The 18,789-nt window shown below is 50.6% G+C and overlaps 2 protein-coding genes across 3 annotated transcripts in view; one reads left to right on the top strand and one right to left on the bottom strand.

The window, feature by feature from the left end:
- The window catches only part of CIB4 (calcium and integrin binding family member 4), a 59,613-nt gene that overhangs the window by 29,184 nt on the left and 11,640 nt on the right, over positions 1–18,789 (bottom strand). For both annotated transcript variants that reach the window (XM_050753845.1, XM_050753846.1), the window contains one exon: positions 18,490–18,586. In XM_050753845.1, coding sequence (XP_050609802.1) covers positions 18,490–18,586 — 97 coding nt within the window. The remainder of the gene's footprint in view (positions 1–18,489; positions 18,587–18,789) is intronic.
- The window catches only part of MAPRE3 (microtubule associated protein RP/EB family member 3), a 420,985-nt gene continuing 406,907 nt past the window's right edge, over positions 4,712–18,789 (top strand). The window contains exon 1 of the mRNA XM_050753844.1: positions 4,712–4,715. The gene's annotated coding sequence lies outside the window, so the exon portion shown is untranslated. The remainder of the gene's footprint in view (positions 4,716–18,789) is intronic.

The raw sequence follows: 18,789 nt of genomic DNA, 5'->3' as shown, positions 1-18,789 counted from the left end.
GCTGTGCCTCCACGACCCTCCTGGTTCCGGCCTACTGTTTACAAGCAGCCTTCCTGTTTGTAAGCTGCCAGAGGTTCTCAGATGGTGTCTGGGCTGCTTTGCAGCTGTTTGGGGACACCCAGCCCAGGGCACGCTGGGAACCATGTTCCCTGTGAACTCTGCAGGCTGTAGATCTTTGCATCAAGACAACAGTTTCTCTTTTATCAAACACATCTAAGCAACAATTGATCTATTTTGTCCCTCACTTTGAATCAACTGATATAAACAGAAATGGACTCGCACTGCAGCCTCCTCTCACCAATAGCCGCCTCTCCCCCTGCCCACCCACTGCCTCACACTCGGTGACTTTAAACAACTGAGTCTAAACCTAAGCAACTCAAAGGCTTTTTAATGTTTCAGTCCTTGACATTTTGGATTATTGGATTTTTGAAACCCCCAGCTTTCTGTTCTTCTCTCTCCTGTATCCTGGGGACTTTGCCCCAGTAGCATCAGGCTGCCCTTGCCTGCTAAGGGCTCTGCCAGCCAGCCATGATTTACCTTGGCATTTATTAAGTACTCAGACCTCTGGGCACCACACCTTATCTATACCTTCCCTCGGGTCCAAGAAGGGCAGAAAGGAAGGCAGGAAACTGGTGCTTGTTAAATATTTACTGTGTATCAGGTGCTGTGTCAGCCAAATTCACATCCATTTGTTCATTAATCCCTTACAAGAAACCAAGCAGTAAATATCAGTAAGTCCATGGTATAGATTAAGAAAACTGAGGAGTGATGAGGTTAAATTACTAAACCAAATAAGAGGAAAGGTAGGAATTTGATCCCGGGTCTGTCTGACCCTCAAACCTGAGCTCCTTCCCTGGAATGTTTTCCAGGAAAACTCTGCATTGCAATGGAAAAAAATACATGTAGGGGTGTCATACTCCTGGGCCAGCAAACAAGCCCAGGCTGAGAGTCCAGGAACAAGTTTGCTCCTGCAAGAGCAAGGGAAGAAGTGGAAAATGCCCCGTGAATCCCTGCATTTGCTGGGGTGGCCAGATGAGCTGATGACCTGTCACAGGAGTGATGAGAACTTCTGCATCTCTCCCTCCAGGATGGCACCCTCTGGGCAGCAGTGCAGGAGGAGGAGACTTGGAGCTAGGATCCCCTGCACACTCAGCAGGAGATGCCACCTAGCCTTCAGGTTGCAGGGCCAGCCGTGCTGTGGCGCCTGTCAGTGCAGTCCATCTGGGAAGTTCTCACATAATACCCTCCACGGGAGGATGGACAGAACGGATTGTATGATAACACAGGGCACAGCTGCCTATTGAGAAACCACATGCAAAGAGACCTTTATAGTGATGTCAACTTAGAGGGAGGTCTCTAGTGATGTGTCACAAGGCTCTGTCTTTTATCGTTGATTTGGGTTAAGGATATTCCAAAGCCCGAGTTTCTTATTTTGTGCAGTTTCCCCTATGAGGCATAAGATTTTTCCATGTTGCTACATACTCGGTATAATTATCATTTTAATGATTGCATAGTTTAAATTCTTGGAGCAGACAGTTCTATCCATCTAAAGCCTCCAAGGAGAACCTGGATATCTAAACTAAAAAAAAAATTCAAAAAATGAAAAAATAATAGATGAGGGTTTTTATTACAAAATTATTTATAGTAACAAATAAATAAATAAACCCCTGGAAAGAATGTTAATGTCCAGCCACGAGGAGATGGTTTAGTAAATCAGAACTCAATGCAATTATGCGCCATCAAAATGATAATTACGCAGACTATGTAGCAACAAGAAAAAGCATTTATGCCTAATGGACAAGAGCACAGAATAAAATTGTATCTATGTATGTCTACAATATTATAAAATAAAGCTTGCCTAGGGGAGCAGACAGCAAAAGAAAATAGAAAATGAAAATTTATGTTAGGGTCATTGGGTGCTAAGGAATTGCTTTCTTAAAATTTTATTTTATTGGTGTCATACTATGTTAACAATAAACAAAAAGCAAATTAAAAAAGAAAGTGCACTCCAGAGACAATTTGCTAAGCAAGCAAAGCAACTTTCCTTCCTAGGGGGTTGGAGGCAGGAGCTTTTGCTTCTCTCTGCTGCTTCACTCTCTGCAGGGCAAGGGCTGAACCCAGGCAGAGCTGAACTCCTGGCCCCCAGACCCAGTGAGGGGCTGATGTGCACTCTTCTTCTGTAAGGCCTGGCAGGAAACAGAAATCTTATGAAGCTCAGAGCTCAATAAGAACGGAAGTTCAATGGAAGATGGCCCCAGCTCATCACACCCTCTTTGAGTCTTAGAGCGTCTATGTCTGTACCTTTCCATGTACTTTCCAAAACACAGAGCCAAAGATGGATAACTAGGATGTAGTGGACATTTTCATGGATAATTCTACAGGGTTCTAAGGTCCTTGTTGGCCCCGGTGCTGCTTCTACTTTCTCGGCGTGCAAGCCTGAAAAAGCACAGTGGTTCCCCGGCCTCCCTCCCCTCCCAGGGTCCCTGGTGGCTCAGAGGCCTCTCTAAGAAGGAAGGGACTCAAGAAGTGGGACCACTGCCAACTGCCTGGCCCTGCTGGGAGCCTTCCCTCTTCTCGGTGATTCTTCCTCTTCCAGGAGGCCATTTGCCCAGAGAGAGCAGGAGCAGCTGGTCAAGTGAGGTGCTGCGTATGCAGAGAAGGAAGTTGTCCTCAATCCATAGCAGCCCTGCCAGCTGCTCCCCGTGACGACTTTCCTGAAGGTGGGGTGGCTTAAGCCCTGGGGCAGTTCACAGAGTATGGGACAAGGGGGAGGTTCTGCATCAACAGGGGCCGGGGTAGTAGGTGCTCCAACCTTCTCCAGAGAGAACTTATCTCCCATCTCTGGGTTTTCTGCCACATGAAAAGTGACGTCTTGATCACTGGCCTTTGCCTCCATTCCCCTAGATGCTGGGTGGGTCTGCTGGGAGCACTTCCCTCTGGCATTTGGCCTTGGGCAGAAGGAGAGAGAAGGAGGATCCTTTCCCTAAGGCCTGGGGGACTTTCAGCAGACGCAAGGGAATTCATCATCTCTCCTCCTCATCTCAGCTTCAGCTTTCTAGGAGAGTGGGTTGTTCCCACCACAGCCTGATCCCCCAGCTCATGCCTGGAGGCCTCCAGCGGCAGGGAACTTGCTTTCTCTTGACTGAGCCTCCTCTCTCTGTTAGGAAATTTCCTCCCTAGGGCCAACAGAAAGGGCCCCAGGGTCACTTCTCTCATCCACCTTAGCAGTACCCTTGGGGCCGAATCTAATTCCTCCTCCACCCACCAGCAAGGATGTGAGGAATGTGTGTCTTCCCAAGTCTTTCTGCAGGTGGAGCACCCCAGTTTCTTAGCCACCTCCCCTCTAAGCCCCTGATGTGAGGCTGAAGCTTATACATAAAGACTTCCCAGGTGGTCCTGCCACTCAGAGGGCACAGCCATGCCCTCCTCCACGGGCAGCTTCTAGGAATGCTGCCTGAAATCCCCCTCACTTTCCCGGAGTATTTTAGCATTTCATCTCCTTTCTCTCATCCAGTCTTCACAAAAACCCTCTGAAGTAGGCAGGGCTGCTGTTGCTGGATCCATTTTTCAGATGGGGAAAGCTAAGGTTATACACAACCTGCAGTTCAACCCCAGGACTTTTGATGACAAGCTAAAGAGCCTAGGAGACTTTAGGGGTTGCATCCCGGAGTTGTGTCCAGTGCCTGGCACCCAGAAGGGGCCTGTGGTCTTGTGAGGGGCTAGGGCCAGAGCTAAGAGGAGAGGGAATGTCCCCAACAGGTCTCCCTGCGGTTGGGCCTGTGCGGGGCCTGCCCTGCCCCTCTGCACCTGGGTGAGTGGGTGCCCGCATCCCAGCTGTCCCAGCTGTGAGGAGCAGAGGCCGCCAACAGTGGCAGGCAGGTGACTGAACGCCTCCTCTGACGCTGGCCATTCGGACTGCCAGAAAGCCATCCAAAGCTGCAGGGCGTCTCCTCCCTGTGGAGGCAGCAGCAGGCCCAGGGCCTGCAGAGGGTCAAAAACCCTGGGAACAGAGCCCCGGCCAGCTTGGCCAGCACCTCGTTAGGAGGCCCAAAGAGGGGAGGGGGCACTTCAGGAACGATATTGTTTATTTTTCTATTTTTAAACAAGTCTGAGGTCTCTGGGGCACAAATGAAGTTATCAGAAAAGACATGAGTGGAATAAAGCCTCGAGTCAGCAGGCAGAGAGGGGCCCTTGGGACCAGGACTCTTGAAAAGCTGAAATGGAGTTTGTTTATCTTGAACTCTGGGAGTGCCGGACTGTGGCCAAGAGACTGGATGAGCATGTCCCCAGGCCCGCCGTCCCCTTCCCCAGGCCCTCATCTGCCTGTCCCTTGGTGCCACTAGGGAATTCGGGCACGAGCAATACTTTTTAAATGATCCCATCAGCGTGTCATTTGCACTAGAAGGAGGAGGCTCCTCCTCTGGAGAGAAGCCTGGACTCACTTCTCACCTCAGACACATGAACAGTTTTCCCAGGAGGCAGAGCCTGGCAGAGTCGCTATACCACAGGGCGTCCAGTTCCGGCTGGTCACTGGCTGGTCCTGCCACCTCGGGCAGCCCCTCCATCTGCCAAGCCTCCATTTACTCATCTGCTGAGTAGGGCTGATCATTCCCGTCTCGACTCGCACGCACCCCTCACAGGGAGAAGCTGTGTGTGCAGAGTGTCCTTAGGGAAGGGCCGAGCCACAGAATCCTTACACGACCCTGCAAAGGGGGCTTGCCATGCCCAAGTTTAAGAAAAGGAAGCTGAGGCTCCGGGAAGTGAAGCTACTTGCCCGGAAGCCTCTACTCCTTCCATCTGCTAAACTGCCTCTCCAGTGCTGCACGGCAAGGATAATGCGCCCTGCTCTTGGGAGCTTTGAGAGAAGTCACGAATCATTGACAGAACCAATTAGAGGCCTGGGTGGGTTTGGCTGGATGAGAAAATCTTCCTAGGAAGTGAGAAGTGTGATGAGAAGCAAGGAGAGTTGGCCCTGTGGTCGCCAGTGCTGGTTTGAGTTCCGGCCCTGGCCGCATACCAGACTAGCTGGGTGACTGAGGGAGGTCACTCAGGTACCCAGTGCCTAATTTTCTCCTCCGTGAACTGGGGACAGTAACACTCTGAATGCTGCTTCCCAGTAAACTGTGGCACGTAAGGAGTCAGGGGAATGGTCAAGCTCTGGACAAATGAAAGTGGAGTGCCTCTCCGTCCCCTGCCCCCAGACAGCATGAAAGAGGGGTCGAGCAAACTTCAGCCAGGTGAGCAGTGGGAGGTCTTACCCATCCATTGTCCCCCTGCAAGAGGTACCACATAGGCTGCAGGGCACAGAATCTCCCCTCCCTCCCAGGATGCCCTGGGAGAGGGGCCGCCATCCCTGCAGGCTTCCTTCACCCCTGGCGTGAGATTAGAGCCTCGGGTCTCCCATGCCCGGCCCTTGGTCCAGGTAGAAAGTTGAGGCCCAGGAAGAGGAAGGAACTGGTCCCAGGCCACACAGCCAGCAGATGGGAAAGCTAAAACTAGAGCCCTGAGCTCTTCCCCACCTTCCCAGGCTTTCCTCGCTACCTTCCTCACCAGTGGGAGGTGCTATCACACCCATTTGGAAGATGAAGACACTGAGGCCCTGAGAAGGGTGGTGAGAAGGGCCCTGAGAAGCCCAAGACCGCCAGGTGGCAGCGGCAAGGCTGAGGCAGGGGGCCAGAGCCCGTCCCTCCGCTGCTGCCTGCTCGACCCAGAACAGAGACTGCCTCCTACATCACTGAGCTTTTTCTGAAACAAACCACTTCTTAATTCTTTGGCTGAATGTCTAAATAAGGATTTTTGCCAATTCTGAGCCCTGCTAACTGATGAAGTTGTCAGAAAAAGATCTAATGATGCTTGAAAATGCAGGGTGTGAGCCAGCTGCCAAGTTGCCCTCCCAGCTCCGACTGGCATCAGGCGTCGGGACCCTCCCACCAGCGCTGGGGGGCGGTTGGGGGTGAGTGCTGGAAAGCAAGGCTGCCGATTTCCATCAGCCATGTGACTGTGGTGGCTGGGTTGCTTAACCCCTGTGGGCCTCTGCTGCCCAGCTGTAAATGAGGCAAACAACTCCCTCCTCAAACAGTTACCTTGAGGAGTAAGTGAGATGATGCATGTGTGACATCCCACACTGGGCACAGCCCAGATCTCAAGACTGCCTGGGGGCCAGGTGGGGCAGCCAGCTGGCCTTGAGTTCAGCTGAATGCAGCATGGTGGCTGTGCCTTCAGCCCTGGGTGAGCGAAGAGCGGAGGTCGCCAGCTCTGAGGGTGCTCGCAGAGCCAGTGTGCATCTCCGCAATGGGATGAAAGGCTCAGTGACCTCACGCCCTGCGAGGTGGAGCCTCGGGGTGGGAGCCTGGGAGGCCGGGCTGGGCCCTTTGTTCTCTCTGTCCTTTCTCAGTGGAAGATTAGTCCCGCTGGGGCGTCTGGGTCCTAAGGGTGGGGCCTGGCTTGGGGACTTGGGAATCAGACAATTCCCAGGCCTGCCACAGGAGCCCGAGAAGCTGGGTACTGGGAGTTGAAGGGGCCCTGCTGTCAGGAGCTGGACCTAAGCCCAGGCTACCCCAACACCCAAGACGCACACTCCGCAGGGCGTCCCAGATGTATATGAGAAAAGCTATTCCGTCTCAGCCATCAACCACCCCAGCCACCAGCTCTTTCCCATCTTCCTTCCTCCTCCTTCCTCCGCCTGCCACACACATGTACATACATTAGACATGTAGACACATATGTATCCACACAGGCACACACACGTGTCACCCGCATGGTGACCTTGACTTTTATCTTTCCCAGAAGATGAAGAGATGTGCAGAAGAGCAAACAGAAGTCTTGGGGGAAGGGCGGGTCCTCTTCATAGCATGGACAAAGGCTCAAACGATTGCCTCTAAAGGATTGGAAGGTGTGGGGAGCAGGGACAGCTCAGGCAAGCACTGCCTGTGAGGGGTCAGTAGTCAGAGCGCACATAGTCACTCCCAGCATCCCCCACTGCTCTACCCATTTTACAGGTGAGGAATCCGAGACCAGAGAAGTGGTTCGTCAAGAACTTACCCACAGCAAGGGCATGGAATATGTGTGCGTGTGTGGTGTGTGGGTGGGTGGTGGGTGGGCATGATTGTGTCCTGGGCATGTAGGAGGTGGAATTCAGCCCAGGAACAGTTGGGTAAACTGGGAGGGAAAGACCATTCAGCCAGCCCTCTGTGTAACAGGAGCCTCTCATTCAGGGAGGGTTGGCTAAATCAAGGGCGAGATGAGGAGAGAGAAGTTGGCAAGAGCAAAAATGCAAACGCCCTTCTTTCCTGTAGCCACTTCTGGAGCTGGATGAAGGCGGGTTGGCAGGACAGACTCTGGGCAATTGTGTAGCCTTGGGTAGGGCTTTTAGCTTCTCAAGCCTCAGTTTCCTCATCTGTAGAATGGGGAGATACCACTTCATCTTACAGAGCTGCTGTGACGATCAAACTAGGCAAACTGTGAAAGTGCTTGCAACCATGAAGCGGTGACTAGGGCAGAGAACATTTGGGGCTGGAGAGTGGAATCGCCGTACACGTCCAATCTGCTGCTTTTCATTAACAAGCCAGGGAGACTATCTGAGGGTGAGGGAGGGGCTCAGAGCAGTGGCCTAAATACAAGAGGAGGATTATCACCGGGTCCAGCTGTCCCTGCCTGGGTTGAGGATGATCAAAGACTCCCCCGTGGCTGCCTTCCTCCTGCTCAATCCTCTGCCCTCTGACTGAGTGTGGCGTGCCCGGAGGGCTGCCCTGAGCCCATGAGAGCCAGGAGGTCAGGCAGCTCCTCATCAGCAGACCAAACCTCAGACACAGAGTTTTCTCTGGACACGGTAGAAAATCAGAACATGGAGTATGGAACGGCCTAGACTGGGGAGGGAAGCCTGGGTTGGAACCTTGGCTCACCCTCTCACTGGCCCTGTTACTGTGTGTAGGTTGCACCCCGTCCGTGGGCCTCAGTTTCTCCATCTATGAAGACTGGCTCACCCTTGGAAAGTGTGGCGAGGTGGTGGCCATGACACAGCTCTGACAAAACTGATCAAAAAATGCACCAGGAAGATCCCTGGAGTCCAGGCCCTGCCTCCCTCCACTCAGACCTCATCTCAGGTGGACAGGCATATTCTAACGCCCTCCACATGTGCCATATCCAGAGGAAAAGAGGCTCAAAAACCCAAAAGCCTTTGAGACTCCTCCAACCCAGGTCTCTGCAAGAGGAAGCAGGACTATCTTCTCTTTCCTTTTAGACAGAATCTCACTCTGTAACCCAGGCTGGAGTGCAATGGTGCCATCATGGCTCACTGCAGCCTCAACCTCCTGGCCTCCAGCATCCTCCCACCTCAGCCTTCTGAGTAGCTGAGGCTACAGGCGCACACCACCATGCCTGGCTAACTTTTTTATTTTTTGTAGAGAAAGGCTCTCACTATGCAACATAGTGAGATCAAGACCAGGCTGGTCTTGAACTCCTGGGCTCAAGTCATCCTCCCACCTTGACCTCCCAAAGTACTGGGATTGCAAGCATGAGCCACCGAACCCAGCCAAGACTGTCATTTTTAATGGCAAAGTTTTCACTGGGCCAGAGAGCCAAGCCTGCCTTGGGCCTGGGGGTCCAGTCGGGCCGGGTGCTGGGGAAGAGTCTATGTGTGGGTACTCCGAGGGCCTGGTCGTGGCCTGGCCGCAGGGCAGCACTAGCGAGGTCCTTCCTGGGTCCTCGAGGAGGGGGGAGTTGTGCCAAGACTTGCATGGCCGCCCAGGAAGCCACTCAGCTCCTAAGAAGTGGGAAGCAGATGCTGACGGGCATGACCAAGGCATCTCCCACTGGCCTCTCTAGGAGGGACTGTGCCTACCGGTAGCCTGGGTAAGACCATCTGGGCCCCAGCTTTGGGCACTTGGGTCAAGAATCTGAGCTCTGTGAAGCCCCCGGCTGGTGAGTCTCCTGTTCTTTACCCAGAATTCCCTGAGAAGAGGCCCTGTCAGCCCCCATGACCGAACTCATAGTAACTTCTTATGGGGTGACAGATGAGAACCAGGCGTGGGAGCCTCTATTCACCAGGCATTCTCCACAAAAACATCTCTTACCCACGGTCTTTTCCCTCTGGGGATGAAATCAAAGGGAAGAGGAGTGACATTTCCCAGGAGTCTCCTCACAGGGCCGGGGGGTGAGGGAGGCTCCAGAGATGCCTGGCTGCCGGGCGTCCCAGCGTGGGGACCGGAAGGAGGGCAGCACAGGACCAGGCTCCGAGGACACCAGCCTCCTGGAACGCTTGGGAGTTTGGGAGTGGAGAGCGGAAGAGGAAAGTTGTGGGGGCAGCTGCTATGTGTGTGGAAGATTCTACGAGGGCAACGATGAGGAGGGGATTTCTGTAATGTTTTACTGCACATTGGGAAGGCAGGTGTGATTTCTGGGTAAAATGACAGAGTGAATGATCCTTGCATCAAACCTCACTCTGTCCTGACACCTGCTAAAATGAAAGTAAAGGGGTTTCTTAGAGGCATGACCCACAAAACATAGAGACTGACAACAGCAGGTTCACAGTGACACACACGGGAAACAGACAAGCAAGTGGGAAGTGACCCAGCAGACGCAAGGAAGGAGAACCCTAAGCCCACAGTGGAGAAGGCAACACCACCCTGATCTACATCCCGGAATCCCCTACAGGCTCTGCGCCTGGGAGCTCCTGGTAGCGCTGGAAATAGAGGCTGGCTGAAAGGAAGGTCCATTGCAAGTGTTTAAAAGCAGTTGGAGTTCTAGACACCCCCCGCCCCGCCCCGCCCCCCCGCTGCTCAGCACTACGGGGCGGGGCGACGGCCCATCCCCAGCCCCTGCCAAAGACGGGAGGTTGTTCTCTGGGGAGAGTATAGCAGAGGCTTTCTCCACGGGGGGCATCAGACATGGTTGAGAACTGGGGAGTGAATAAACATACAGGTGCTGAACTCTGAGACCTCACCAGCCCTCTTTCCTAACACGGCTCTATGATGCTAGCAGGCAGAATTTACTTCCCGCTTTTCTAGGGAATCCTCAAAATGACCCCTCCGATCACCCTTCAGTGAAGCTCCCAGTCGGTAAATCCCACCTAGGGACTTCAGCTTTAAAACAGCTTTTCAGCAACCACCCTTCACTCATCATCACGGACCCTTGATGACCAGATATCTGAGGAAGGCCTCTGACGCGCAAGCCGAGGACCCAGACAAGCAAGTGGGAAAAGCACCTTGAAGGAAAAAGAAGAGGACGCTACAAAGAAGAGAAAGATCAGAGAACAAAAAGGAGCTCTTGGAACTAAATGCATGATGGCAGAAGTGAAAAACCCAATTAGAGTTGAAGACAAAGTGGAGGAAATCTCCCAGAAAGAAGAGCAAAAAGGCAAAGATGAAAAGCAGGAGAGAAAAGAGAGAGAATAAATGATTAATCTAGGATATACAGCATCAGGGTATTAGAGTTCCAGAAAGAAAGGACAAAGAGAACAGAAGGGAGAAAGTTATCAATGAAATAATTAAAGGAAAGGACTAGAGCTGAGAGACATGAGTTTCCAGACTGAGTGGGTCCTCCGCGCGCCTCACATACAAGGGGAAGGACTCGTGCCAACAATTATTGTTGGGAATATCAGAGTACTCAAATAAAAGAGAAGAGTCTACAAGTTTCCAGGAAAAAAAGAAAAACACACACACACACACACACACAGATCATGAAAAAAGATTAGGAAGCACAAAGGCTTTGGACCTCTCAATGACAACAGTGAAAGCTAAAATACAATTAAGTGATGCTTTCCAAATTCTAAAGAAAAATGATATCCAACCTATAATTCCATCTAAACTCTCAGTCAAAGGACAGATTCAGTGGCATGCACCTGTTATCCCAGCACTTTGGGAGGCTGAGGCGGAAGAATCACTTGAGCCTAGGAGTTTAAGACCAGCCTAGGCAACATAGTGGACTCTACAAAAAAATAAATAAATAGGTAAATTCTCAGTCAAGTGTGAGAGGAGAAAAAGACATTTTCAGATATGAAAGTTGTAAAAACATTTGCCTCCATGTACCCTTTATTAGAATGCTACCAGAGGATGTGCTCCACCAAAAGTAGGGGAGTAAATTGAGAGACATGAAAACAGAAAATGCAAGACCCAAGAGAGTGGTGAGAAGAATCTGAGATGGTTATGAAAGGCGATCCCAAGGTGGTAACATATACCAGGCTCAGAGAGCAACCCAGTCCTGGTTAGAGATGTTAGAAGGCTCCAAGAGAAATTTTGCTAGGAAAATGAAATGTACAGGAAACTTCTCACTTCTAAATGCCTTTGGAGAAGACTTAGAAGATTGGCAGAGGTTTGGTGTCAATTCAATGAAAAGTACATAGACAACTAAGCAAAAATAATGATGAAATCCAGGAAAAATAAACAAAACTACACAGAAAGGGAAAGTAACTACAGCTTATTTCATGACTCAGCTCTGAACAGTGTATGCAGTCATAATAATACAAAACATTGAGGCAGGACGCAGTGGCTCATGCCTGTAATCGCAGCACTTTGGGAGGCCGAGGCAGGTGGATTACCTGAGGTCAGGAGTTCGAGACCAGCCTGGCCAACATGGTGAAACCCTGTCTCTGCTAAAAATGCAAAAATTAGCTGGGCATGGTGGTGGGCGCCTGTAATCCCACCTACTCGGGAGGCTGAGGTAGGAGAATTGCTTGAACCCAGTAGACAAAGGTTGCAGTGAGCCGAGATGGCGTTGCTGTGCTCCAGCCTGGGCGAAAGAGCAAGACTCCGTGTCAAAAAAATAAATAATAATAATAATAATGATACAAAACATTGAATATTGATCTCCCCCAAACTGTCATATAACTATTTTGGGAGGGGAGGGGAACAAGGAGTGAGGAATAGGATGGATGTCAGGAAGGGGAAGAGCTTTAGCTCTTCTTAGGGGAAGTCAAAGGCTGACCTATCAAGAAGGGGTAATACGAGGTGCTCTTTAAAGATACGGAGGCAAATAAAGAAAGAATCAGCCAAGAGCTGAAAATGGTTGCCTTAGAGAAGGGGAAATGTGGCAACCCTCATAGGGCAACTTAACTCCTGGCACACATAAATAATTTTGATTTAAAAACTTGAAGAAAAAAAAAAAAGGCCAGGCGCGGTGGCTCACACCCATAATCCCAGCACTTTGGGAGGCCGAGGTGGGCAGATCACTTGAGGTCAGGAGTTCAAGACCAGCCTGGCCAACATGGAGAAACCCCATCTCTACAAAAAATACAAAAATTAGCCAGGCTTGATGACGTGTGCCTGTAATCCCGGCTACTCAGGAGGCTGAGGCAGGAGAATTGCTTGAACCTGGGAGGCAGAGGTTGCAATGAGCCAAGATGGTATTTCTGCACTCCAACCTGGGCAACAGAGCGAGACTCCATCTCAAATAAATAAATAAATAAATAAATAGACAAATAATAAAAACTAAAAAAAAATTTTTTTTAATTAGAATAAAAATTAAGGCTAGGTATGGTGACTCATGCCTCTAATCCCAGCACTTTGGGAGGCTGAGACAGGAGGATTGCTTAAACCCAGCATTCAAGACCAGCCAGACAAGACCCCATTTCTATGAAAAACACAAATATTAGCTGGGTGTGGTGGTACATCCCTGTGGTTCCAGCTACTTGGGAGGCTGAGGTGGGAGGATCACTTTAGCCCAGGAGATTGAGGCTGCAGGGAGCCGTGTTCACACCACTGCATGCCAGCCTGGGCAACAGAGTGAGACCCTGTCTCAAAATAAATAAATAAATAAATAGTAAAATAAAATAAATATTAAAATTTTAAAAATACACTACCATCCCCACCCCCACCTACTTTTAGGATTTCTTGAAAGGCTGAGTAAATTTCAGGACTTTTTATTGTTTTCAGCCTTGGGAGTGAGTTCTTTGCAAGCTATTCTAAGCAGATAGGCACTAGCCTCTAAACAGGGCTCAGAAAGGCTCGGAAAACTTTAGAAGATAGATAGAAACTGAGATGGAGCTGAAACCTTAGGGGCCATCCTGGCCATACCTCCCTACAACTCAGGCAGGTTTCCAAACCTCTCTGCGCTGTGACAGATGGGATAAAGTGTAGTAGGGGCGGGTCTATGCGAAGACCATCTGCCTGCAGGAATCCCGGAGCGGGAGGAGGGAAGAGGCCAGGGGGGTGAGGTAGCTCTGCCAGTGTGCAGACCTCCACCCTACCTGCTCCAAGGCCCTGCGATCTTCCTTCAGACCGTGTTTCCAGCCATCCCCAGTGGATGCAAATATAGCTCTGGGCTTGGAAACCCAAGTCACACCATGCCATACTCATCTGTGTTTACAGAAAGCAAGATAATTATTTAGAAGAACAGAAACATTGAGCGAATACACTTTTAAATACACCAAATACATCAGACAAAAAGAAAACAGACACTGCTGAGTGGAAAGGGGGCATGGTGTCCTGTCCCCATGCAGGGTATTCCGGTCAGCAGGCTTTTCCTGCTCCCCAGGACGTTCTCTCGCCTTGTTCTCCGCTGATGGGCAGACCCTTCCCAATATTCCCAAGCCTGCTTTTTCCATGAGTGAACCCAAGTTAAGAAAACAGAGCTTTCTTCCCAGACCACTCAAGCCCCTGAGCCAAGTTATATCAGTACCCAGAGCTCCCTGGGGCCCAGTTCTCAAAGCCTGTTCCAGAGACGTGTTCTGGGCAGTGTGAGTCACGCAGCTCCCGTCCTTGCGGCCACAGAGGACGCAGGCACACCCGGGCCCCCACCTCCTAGCAAGTCTCTCCTTGCTCATTTTGGGAAGCAAGACTACTGCTTTGTCCAGAATCGGAAAGGCACAGAAGGAATCTTTAGTCCTCGCTCTAGGTCTCCAAAAGCTGGTCTGAGCACTAGGGACGAGTCAGTGACAAAGTTCTTGACAACCAGTGACAAACGGAGAACAACACGGACAAAAAGGGGTGTGTCTGAAAACACTCGAGGCTTCTTACATTTTTGTTTTAAAATTAATATTTCTTTAAAATAAAATGATGGTCACTGACATTGGATGACATTTTTTTTAACGTCCTTACTTGGCAAAACTGAAAGTTGGCATCTCTGGTCCCTCCTCAAAAAATATATGAATTTTTTTAAATAAAAAGTCTGGGACCAGGCTGGGAGGGCTAGTGGGAGGGTAGGGGGTGAGGCAGGCAGGGATGGTTAATGGGTACAAAAAAAAAATAGAAAGAATGAGTAAGACCTACTATTGGATAGCACAACAAGGTATTATGGTCTATATAGATATATATTTTTAATACAGATATTATAGTCAATAATAACTGTATATTTGGAAATAACTTAGAGGGTAATTGGATTATTTGTAACTCAAAGGATAAATGCTTGAGGGGATGGATGTCCCATTCTCCACGATATGCTTATTTCACATTGCATCACAACATCTCATGTACCCCATAAATATATACACCTATGTACCCCAAAATTTTTTGTAAGTCTGGGACATACTGTGGTAGATGGCACATCACAAAAGAGAGTAAGAGCAAGTCCTAGGGCCAGAACCACAGACTCAGAGTGAGGAGGGCACCAGAGCAGTGGTCCAATCTCTCTTTGAGACTTAAGGATGCTAGAACATCCCTCAGTGACAGAGAGCGCCTTCCCTCTGTGCATAGCGCTGGCAGTTAGGGAGTGTTTCCTTGTATTGTGGAGAAACCTGCACGTGCTTTACCTGTACCTATGCCTGGGACCACCTAGAGTGAGACCTTTCCTTTTCCAAGGACAGCCTTTCACCTGCGGAAAACAGCCTCCACTCCCCACTGCTTCCCACTCCGACTTGCACAGACAGTTTTGTTTGCTGTGCAGAAGCTCTTTAGTTTAATTAGATCCCACTTGTCAATTTTTGCTTTTGTTGCAATTGCTTTTGGCAATTTCATCATGAAATCTCCGCCCATGCCTGTACCCTGAACGGCATTGCCTAAATTTTCTTCTAGAGTTTTTATGGTTTGGAGTTTTACATTTAAATCTTTAATCCACCTTGAGTTAATTTTTGTATAAGGTATAAGGAAGGGATCTGGTTTCAATTTTCTGCATATGGCTAGCCAGTTCTCCCAGCATCATTTATTGAATAGGGAATTCTTTCCTCATTGCTTGTTTTTGTCGTGTGTCAAAGATCAGATGGTTGTATGTGTGTGGCCTTATTTCTGGGTTCTTTATTCAGTTCCATTGCTCTACATGTCTGTTTTTGTACCAGTACCATGCTGTTTTGGTTACTGTAGCCTTGTAGTATAGTTAGCTGAAGTCTATTTGCCCCTTTGCTTCTCCTAACCCCAATCATTCCTCTTGTGACGTGACTTGCCCAAGATCATGTGGCTAGCAAGTGAATCCAAACCTAGTTCTTTCAGGCCTGGCCCAGTGCCCTATCCCTAGTTCTCTAGGTGGGGCAGTGGCTCAGGATTTTCCCTTCATAAGATGGTTCTGGCTGTTGGAGACCAGTTGGAAAGGTAAGAAAGAAACCCAAGTAGAAAAAAAAAAAAAAGCAACATACAAAAAAAATCAATGGGATCCCAATCAACATGTATATATCTGCACAGATAAAAGTCTGGAAGGAAATAAGCCGTAATGATCATGGCAGTCATCCCTTGAGCTAGACTAATATACCATTTTTATCTTATTTTTGTTTTTCTGTGTTCTCTAGTTTTTCTACAATGAGCTGGCTCTTATTTGTATAATAGAATAAAATCATGACCATTTAAGATTAAATCAGAAAAGTAAAATTAAAGTCATGTGGCCAAGACCCTGCTTCCCAGCTGTTCTCCAGTGAGCAAGCTCGGGGGGAAAGGGGAGTCTGAGAGTCTAGAAAAGGTGGAGCATCCCAGCCCCGGCCTGTGCACCTAGATTATCTGCTGGGAAGAGCAGGCCTTGCCCCACCTGCCCCACCCCAGGTCTTCTCAAGCCTTGCTGCACCCCACCCCTAACCCCAACAGGCTCCTCACCCATGACATGGAAGAGAGGAACAGGGGAAGCATAAAAGAGGGTGCAGAAGACAATGGCTCACCTCCACTGTGTCCCTTACCCAGCACAAGGTATTCATATTGGTTTATAGATGGGGGGATGTAACATGCACGGAGTGTGATAGTGCCAGGCCCAGACTCAGTCCCCCTGATCTTAGTCCTTTGGGGCTCCAAACAGAGACTCCAGGCCCTGCTGAGACAAGGCTATTACTGGAGAAGAATGTGTTGGGGCCATGGGTCACCAACACCCTCTATGCCACCCCTCCAGTTCGGCTCCCCTTGGGCCCTCTGTGGCACCTGGAAGACCCAGGCACATGGTCACTGCTCAGCCAAGCCCTGATTAGAATAGGGGGCCCTGCCTGGGTCAGAGTTCAGACTGACTCCCCTAAAGCAAGGACTAGTCCAGACTCTTCCATCATGTAGCCCCTGGAAAGTTGTTTCCCTCCTGGGACCTCAGTTTCCTCACGAATAAAATCAGGGCGAGGAGCATTTGACAGTGAGTAGACTGGGTGGTCTCCAAGTTTCTTTCCAGTCTTAACATTCAGAGAGTCTGGGACTGACCAGTGACCCTGCTTCCACCCAGGGGAGGACAGAAGCTTCTCATCCACCCTGCCTCTCTGGCTGGCCCTAGCCCCGGGGCCCTCAGCGGATGGCCTGGGTTTGAGAGAAGTCCCAGGCGCATGTGTACATGTGGTGGAGTCCATGCACTTGTACACGTGGGGTGTGACTGTGTGCAGGTGAGGCCAGGAAGTGGGGGTGCCAGGAAGACTGCCTCCCCATTTTGTTTTTGTCACAGCCACAGTCTCCGATTTACTCACCTTTCTGAGGATTCTATTTCTTTCCCCTCCAGAATCCCAGCTTCTCCCAGCTCTGCCCACCCACCTACCCACCCCTCACCTTTTCTCATTATTTTGTCTTCTCCACTCCTGCCTCTATTTCAAGACCCATCTTTGTGCATTTTCCTCTGTCTCTGTCTGCCCTACAGATAGGCCTGTCACTTAGGAGGGGCGGTGCAGCTGTGGCTTGAATGACATGTCTGTGCCCCCTCCATGTTCCTCCCTCAGGAGCCAGCCTCCTCCTCCCTGGTGTCCCCGGGCCTCTTCCAAGTGGTGGCCACAGCTCTCAGAGCCCAGTTCGCCCCAGACAGAAACGAAGATGGGCTCTCATTGAACAATGACAAACTGAAATCATTATTCTGCCAAGAACCAAATGAAAAATAGGAAAGCCTGACGTAGCCATGATTTGTTAACATGACATTGCCTCTCAATGCGATGCACAAATTTTAATTAAAATCTCAGGAGTGATTTTGGAGTCTTTTATTGTGTGCCTCTGGGCTCTTCCAGGCTGCCCTGGGGGAAGGGCAGGGCCTCTTCATCACAGGGATAAAGGCTCAGATAATTGTCCCTAAAGGATTGGGAGGTTGGGGGAGCAGGGGCAGCTCAGGCTGGCACTGCCTGTGAAGTCAGGAGTCTTAGAGTGCACATGGTCATTCCCAGCCTCCCCCTACTGCTCTACCCATTTTACAGGTGAGGAAACCAAGACCAGAGAAGGTTTGCCAAGGATCCACCCATAGCAAGGGTGTGTGTTTGGGCGGGGTGGGAGCGTGTTCTGGGTACTTGGAAGGTGAGATTCAGCCGGGGAAAAGTTGTGGAAGCTGAGGGGAATGAGCATTCAACCAGCCCTCTGTGTAACAGGAACCTCCAGTCCGGGAGCACTGGCTAAATTGAGGGTGAGATGAGGAGAGAGAGGATTGCAAGAGCAGAAATGCAAACGCTCTTCTTTCCTGCAGCCACTCCTGGAGCTGGAAGAAGGCAGTTTGGGAGGACAGTCTCTGGGCCCCAAGCCCTGCTCCTTCTGGTTTCTCAGAGAAGAACCTCAGAAAATTATCAGTTCCTCCAGAAAAGCCCAAGTCCACTAAGGCAGCCTGAGGAGAAGAGAAGGGCTGAGGGACTGGGCCGATGGCTGGGGTTTCTCCCTGGCTTCCTCAAGGACTGACGGTCCTGCAGGGGATCCTGGCCTAGGACCACTTGCCCTAGTTTGGGGCACAACAGACAGCAGAGGAAACTGGCTGGTGTGGGGTCGCTGGGGTGAGGATTAAGTAAGGAATGAGCAGACAGCGTGGGGTGGACTGCAAGCTGAAGCCCACCCAAAGACCCACAGGCTGGCCTCGGAGGCTGATCAGCTGGGTCAGTGAGCACCTCCAGCTGGGGCTACCACCTCCCACGGTGAGGCCTGGAGCAGGTCTCATGCCCCCTCTGCCCCTGGCCCCACCTGAGAAGTAGTGACAGTTATCACACGGTCCTGCTCTAGGACCGAGGCGAGGATGGAGGGAGGCCGGATGCATGCAGGAAGTGTCTGGGAGCCATGTCATTGTGCTCCCCTGCCTGGAGGATCAGGAGTCCCTTGGAGTGAGGTGACCATCCCACAGCATGGAGTGCCCACCCCGCCCCACCCATTCCAGCACCCATGAGCCCATCAGCCAGTCCCACTGATGCTGCCCTCGCCCCACCCACCATCCTGGACTCACCCGCAGAGCCGGCAGGGAGCTGACCTGGTCCATGGTGAGCGTCGCCTCCTTGTAGTACTTCCCAGGAGGGCAGAGCTTCAGGAAGGTGTCGTGGATGCTGAGAAGAGAGGCATGAGGGCCGTGTGGCCGGGAGAAGGAGACCAGCAAGCCTGTCTTCTGCTGCAAGGGGTGGGGCTGTCTCTTTGAGGAAGGAGACTCGGGGTCAACTGCAGAAAAGGCGGTAATCAATAATAATAAAGCGCAGTAATAAATATGTCTTCTAGAAACATCCCTGGACCCTCCAGTGTGCCAGGCACACCA

This window comes from Macaca thibetana, chromosome 13, assembly GCF_024542745.1.
Source record: "Macaca thibetana thibetana isolate TM-01 chromosome 13, ASM2454274v1, whole genome shotgun sequence".
Lineage (NCBI taxonomy): Eukaryota > Metazoa > Chordata > Mammalia > Primates > Cercopithecidae > Macaca > Macaca thibetana.
This window is presented reverse-complemented; position numbering and strand designations above follow the sequence as displayed.